Here is a 6,495-nt window from a genome sequence, read left to right on the forward strand (position 1 = left end):
ACCACTTCCCCAACAGCCATGTGTTTCCATTCTTCTTTGCCCTCTTTTCCAAGTCAAAAAACACCCAGTTGACTTCCTCAGAAGGAAAGGACAATCTAATATTACACAGTGGGCCTGAAGAAGGAAATGCTGGCGAGTCGAAGGCAGGAAATGAAGGGGGCTGGCAGGGAAGACAAACAGGAGCCTTTTGTTTCTAATTCATCCAAAACCAGGGCTTGGATTTACCCATCCTCCCCTCCACAGTCACGGAGCTCTTGGAGAGGAGACCAGGAGGTAAAGTCTATGGAGCAGAGACGGGTGGCAGGCCAACTGCCCTTAGGTGAGCGCCAAGGAGAACAGAGGTAGAGGTTGGGTAGTTAAGGAGGAAGTGCCTGGCCAGCCAGCCTCTCTTCTTCTCTTGACTCGGATCACCCAATGTAGATGCGATGGAAATCATTGGCACCAAAAGCAGCATTACACTTGGGACATTTGCGCTGGCGGGTGTCATAACGAGTCTTCACACACTCAAAGCAGAAAACATGAAAACACTTGGTGAGTACGGCATCCTTTTTACGCATGTTGCAACACGGACAGGTCAGGCGTGCCTGAAACAGAGAAGGGCCAGAATCTGAGCAACCGTAAGTGTATGGTCTAGTGGCTCTCACACGAAAGCTAGAAAACAACAATAACAAGGCGAAAGCTCCCCACAAAGGTCTAAGACAAGAGGAGCATTCTCCTTCCCCTAAAAAATAAACCCTTCTCTGCTTATCTACTTGTGAGAAAGTTCAGTATTGTTCTCCCCGTTTATTAGTAGGCCATCCAGGCCTTGCCAAAGGCACTTTCTCTAACCTTGTAATCCTTAATCTCCTCCATCAGGATCTCATCGCATTTGGGCACATTGTCTGGTTTCTTTGTGGTCTCCAGCTTCCTTCGGAGTCTAGAGATGTCTTCCTGCAGTAGAAAAGCCATTCCCATTAGACACACTTTCTCACACCTGCCATTTTTGAGAAAAATAATGGTTACAACTTGAATTCTCTGTCTTTTCACGCCCAGCTACCCTTTAAGAATGCAGCGAATTGCAAACGGCAGGATGTTTTGCTTTGTTTCAGGACGGGCAATCATAATCCTATCCCCAAACCAGAACTATATCTAACTACGGCCCAAGTAGTCCTGTGAGAATACAGTCTAAGAGCTCAGAGGGGGGAATTAAAAAAAAACATGATAAAAGATTGGCCACTTGATTTTAAGGTAACGAGTTTTAAGCTAAAGGTAGATTGAAGGAAAATAATTCACAGACTTACGGATAAGGATTAAAAAGCAACAAAGGAAATAGCTGACATTCAAAAAACCGAAATTATAAGTGAATTCTAAAATCCTCCAATCTAATTATGCTGCTACTTCTTTAACAATTCACTAATGCCCTCCCTTCTCGGAAGGAAGGTTGGGCAATCTACTTCCATAGTGATACTGCCTCGGAAACTCAAGGAGGGGTCGCTATGAGTTGGGTCTGACTCCACGGCACATAACAACAACAACAACAACAAATGCCCTCCCTTAATAAAGGTCCCCTGCCTACAAGGTGTGAGGCCCCATGATTTGTTTGGGGGATATGGCAGTGAAGCTCTTCCCTCAAGAACCTTGCAGTCTAGCAGATGACATATAATCCAGGAACTCTTTCAGAATACGGACCACTTCAAAGCTCAGAAACACCTGGAAGATAAACTGTAAAGAAGAGACAGCTGTTCTTGCCTGGGCTCGTTTGAAATTGAACATGTCCTTTTCTTTGGTGACACTGTTCTCCACAATCTCATCCTGAAAATCATGGAGCTTCTTCTGAGCCAACTCCAGTTGTGCTTTGAGGTCATCTGCAAGCTGAGCTGCTTCCATTGCCTAAGGGGGATGTACCGACATCGTCACGTCATCACCCCGTATTTCCAGTGAGGCAAAACGTTAACCCAAGACCCAGAGAAAAACGTCATGAGTGTCACACCTGACCTGTACTCTGAGACCAACCATCCTGTCAGATTACAGAGCAATCGCGCATACCTTGCGTTTATTCATCTCCAAGGCCTGGGTCCTGAGACCCAGCTCCTTCTCCCCCGTGCCAATGTTGCTCTGCAGCAGGTGCTCCTTCTCTTCCAGTTTCCTCACTACCTGCAACTGGGCATCAACCTTTGAAGAAGCAAGCAGATTTTAACACAAACAGGAAGGAAGAAAAAAATAAAACTGCCTATGCTCTGTTAACCATAGACTCCCAAAATAGAATGTATTAGGAATTTCAAATTAGTATTCATTTTACCCATGAACGTGTCAAAATAAACTCAAGTGATTAATAGTTAAAAACTTCACTTGCAGGATGAAATACTGCTGAAGATTCAAGTAAGAATCTAGAAAACACCAGAAAGATTCCTCTCCACACTGCCAAGAAGAGAGGAAATTACATCTACAGATGGGCATCTTCTCCCACTACAGGAAGCCCCAAAGCCTGGCAACTCCTAGGAGAACCAATGGCCTGTAATCACAGCTCAAACAAAAGTCCAAGTGCATCTCTGTCAGAACGGCTAGAGAGTACAAAAAAAAAAAAGTAGGCTTTTTCTTGAAATTCATGCCAAAGTTTAATCAAACAATATTAAGGAATGAAAAGGAAAATCACAATTCGCTTCCAAACACCAGAGCCACAAACATCTGTCCCAACATCCTGCTGGAGCCAGGTAACCACTCTTACAGTTTCTCAGGAAGCCTTCCAGACAATGTTCTAAATATATAGCACATACACAAAGACTATCTATTTTTTAAAAAACGTAAAAGGGATCATAAAATAAATCACTTAGTGATACACTGTAGACATTTTTCTGTAAGAATAGACATATACGTATTTGCTTTAACAGCTATATTGGGCCTTAACGATAAGACATTTTATTTTCTAGCATTTTCTTCCGTATTACAGGTAGAGCCACAAACATCATTCTTTTATTCATATATCTTCATGCAGAAAGTACTGATTCAACAAAATGGAAAGTTCTATTCATCCTAATTACCTGAGTCTTCAGAGTCAAAACCTGGTCTGCCAGCTCCTCCTTCTCCTCCTTAAGCAATTTGTGTATCTGATTGGACTTGATTCGTTCTGACATAAGCTTGAAATTTGCATCATCCTTCTCTCGCAACTGCTGCATCAACCGGATATTTTGCTCCTGCATATCTTCAAAGGCCTGCCCCGTGACATCCATCTCAGACAGGAGAGCTTCTTCCTCCTAAAAGGAGGAGGAGGTAAACCCTTCATTCCAACAGCACTGGATGGGTCCGGCACACCTCAAACAAAACTAACTCATTCCTAGCTCCAAAGAAAGGAGCACAGGAAACAAAACTTTCCCACTTTGCCACTGCTCATTGAGAAATAATAGGAACCTGGATGGTGCAGTGATTATGCACCTGACTGCTAACCAAAACATCAGTGGTTTGAAACCACCAGCCGCCCTGCAGGAGAAAGATGTGGCAGCTATTTGAGACAACTTCTATCATAAGACCTCACATTTCTTCCGTTTTCTACAAGAATCACACTGAATGTGATCTACAACCTCTCCACTAGTGTTGCAAAAATTAAGTTTCATAACAAACTGACAGGTGAAGAGTGGTATCTAGTAAGAACCTTAACTGACAGGTGTCTGAGCATCATTCCACACGAGATTCATCTGTGCTGTTTCTGTGAACCACTCATGTCTCTTGCTTCTATTACTATTGGGTTATTGGGTTTTCCTCACTATTAATTTTTAGAGGTTTTTTTTTATATATTGGAAAGGTAAATTCTTTTATGATATGAGTTAAAAATACTGTTTTCACGTTTATCTTTTCTTTTGACTTTACTAACAGGGTTTTTGCCATGAAGAAGGCTTTTTCCCCCCATATGTCAAAATTATCAATTTTTTCTTTCATGCTGTCTAGACTTTTAGGAATAGCTAGTAAGAGCTCCTCCATTCCAAATTTAAAAAGGAATTTACTCATGTTTCTTAGCGCTCTTTCATAGATTCCCTTTTGTGATATTCTCTCCGTGACCTGGACAATGCGCGACCACGCGGTGTTCGTTTTGCTGCACACAGGTCGCTACGAGTCGAAGCCGACTTGACAGTGCCCAACAACAACATCTACGATCCATCTGGAAACTATTCCAAGCACAGGGCATTCAAGTATGCGTCCATTTTTTTTTCAATACTGTTTTATTTTTGCCCAACCACATGTAATAATCTTCCTTTTCCCTACTAATTTAAATCTTCATCAGGTATTACTCATGTACTTTGGTCTATTTCTGGAATTTCTGTTCAGTTCTAATAGTCTTTTAGTTCCATGCTATTTCACTCACTGAAACTGTATGCTACAATAACTGGTCAAGGCAGGAATTCCCTATCCCCAATACGGGTCTTCTTTTTCAGTTTTCAAGCCACTCTGGTTTACCCTTTCCCATGAACTTTAAAATCAGTTTGTCTGGTACCAAAATAAATTAAAAACAAAAGGAAATTAGTATTTTTGTTGGGTTTGCATTAAATTTGCACATTAACTTAGACTGAAACAACAGTTTTAAGATAGTGAGTTGCCCTATACAATAACATAATGGGTCTTTCTTTCCACTTGTTTTGGAAACTATGATAGTTTAATTTCCTGATTTTTTTTTTTCCCTTAAACTAAAGGGGCATTCAACAAATAAAAGAAAATCTGAAATACCTATTTTTTTTTTTTTTAAATAACATGTATAAGATCTAAATTAAGTTCCTCTTTTTAAAGTCAATGATCAAGTCACCAGAAAACAACTTCCTCTCATGATAAGGATTCTATTTCTCAGGAAGAGTGAAGGTGCTCCTAATGGGAAACATTACAGTGAAACCCACAAAAGCCAGAAGCTGTGCAAAGCAGAAACCTGTCATAGAAGGAAAACTCAAGTATTTCCCATAAGCAGACAGCAACAGAAAAGTGGTGACTGCACCCTGCCAAAGGCAGAAAACTTGCAGGACCCCAAAGGAACAAGGCGGTCCCATCGAGTTCTGGCTCCCACAGTTTCAATGTCACTGGTTTTTTATAATATTTTTGGTATTTTTATCATTAAATATTAATAAAATTTAAGAAATACATGTTCCTCATAAGAAGAAAAATTTCCCTCATAGTTAACATGTTGGTTATTTATTTATAATTTTTTTATAGAGGGCATGGTTTTCTTGGTTTCCTCTACTTATAATCATAACGTGGATAAAATTTTGTATCTTTTATTTTTGATTTTATATTCACTATAACCTGATTTCAGATCAGCAAGAAATGAAAATATGCCTCAATAAACAACGTTTGAACAACCAGCCATCCATTTGAAAGGTACACCTCATGCTTCACAAATATACAAAACAAAATAACAGACAGATGATGATTTCAACGTAAACAAACAAGAAAACACATAGAAAAAAAAAAGCATCAATTTAAAAAAAGACTGGAATGAAAGCAAATTTCACTGGCAGTAACTCCCTCTTGTCAGGCAACGCTTAAAAAGCCAATTAAGGAAACAAAGTGTGCCCACCTGCTTGGCCATGGCCAGCTTCTTCTGCAGGTATTCAATCTGCTCCTCCACCGCCCGGATCTTCCTCAGAGCATCCTCATCAGCCATTTTCTTGTTCTCTCTTTTCTCCTTATCCTCTAGATCCTTGAGTCTTTGCCTCAGATCTTCCAACTACAAGAGGAAAGGAATTCCACAAAAAGAAGCTTTACAAAATTCTAGAACAAAGGAATAAATGAGATGTTAGCATAGCACGTGAGCACACTGTTTTAACAATTCTTTGTTTCAACATCACATTTCTGAGTAACGTGTTTGAGGAGTACACAGGTACCTTTCTTTAGAATACTGGATCTTGGCCTTTTTTTTCTAGGCCTCATATTTTAAGAGGCTAACACATTCCTCCCAAAAGTATCAGAACGAGTGAATGTCCATAGCAATCATTTATATGGGGAGAAGGGTAATAAAAGACTTGAAAAAGCTATTCCTATCCTCAGTAATTCAAATATACCTTACCACCTTACAGAGAATCTGAAAATCTTTATTTTAGATGGTCAGTCTTTAAAGGAGTAGAAAACGTTGCTGAGTTAAATACTAACCTTAAAGATAGACACTGTACCTCTCAGAAGTAAAAAAAGCTCCCACAAGTGCAGGGTTAACCAGAGTGACAGCAAATGCAGAACTCGGTTACCTCGGCCTTGGACTTCTTCTCCGCTGCCATCAGCTGCACTTTGTCTCTCTGCTCCTTGGGGGCCGAGCGGTACATGTCCAGCAACAGCTTCATCTCCTTCTGGCTTTCTTGTGCCTTCCTATGAGGGGGCGGGGAAATATTGAGAAAACAAAGGCGTAATGAAAAACAAAGGGCATCAGAACGAGGAAACTGTAAATTAACAGAATATTTACTGTCATCCACTTGGAAGGGGATCTTATGTAGGAGACCCTTGATAGAGAGGGAGAACAATGTGGAACAAAACTCAAAATCATTTGGAGAA

General features: G+C 40.5%; 1 protein-coding gene across 1 annotated transcript in view; it reads right to left on the reverse strand.

Moving 5' to 3' along the window:
- Positions 1–407: 407 nt before the first annotated feature.
- RNF20 (ring finger protein 20) overlaps positions 408–6,495 on the reverse strand; it is a 29,330-nt gene continuing 23,242 nt past the window's right edge. The window contains exons 13-19 of the mRNA XM_007950313.2: positions 6,195–6,312; positions 5,531–5,680; positions 3,018–3,230; positions 2,026–2,151; positions 1,729–1,869; positions 829–930; positions 408–584 (exon numbers count right to left, since the gene is read on the reverse strand). Coding sequence (XP_007948504.1) covers positions 408–584; positions 829–930; positions 1,729–1,869; positions 2,026–2,151; positions 3,018–3,230; positions 5,531–5,680; positions 6,195–6,312 — 1,027 coding nt within the window. The remainder of the gene's footprint in view (positions 585–828; positions 931–1,728; positions 1,870–2,025; positions 2,152–3,017; positions 3,231–5,530; positions 5,681–6,194; positions 6,313–6,495) is intronic.

The sequence above is a fragment of the Orycteropus afer genome, unplaced genomic scaffold, assembly GCF_000298275.1.
Source record: "Orycteropus afer afer isolate SDZICR_OR568_19922 unplaced genomic scaffold, OryAfe1.0 scaffold00267, whole genome shotgun sequence".
Taxonomy (NCBI): Eukaryota; Metazoa; Chordata; class Mammalia; order Tubulidentata; family Orycteropodidae; genus Orycteropus; species Orycteropus afer.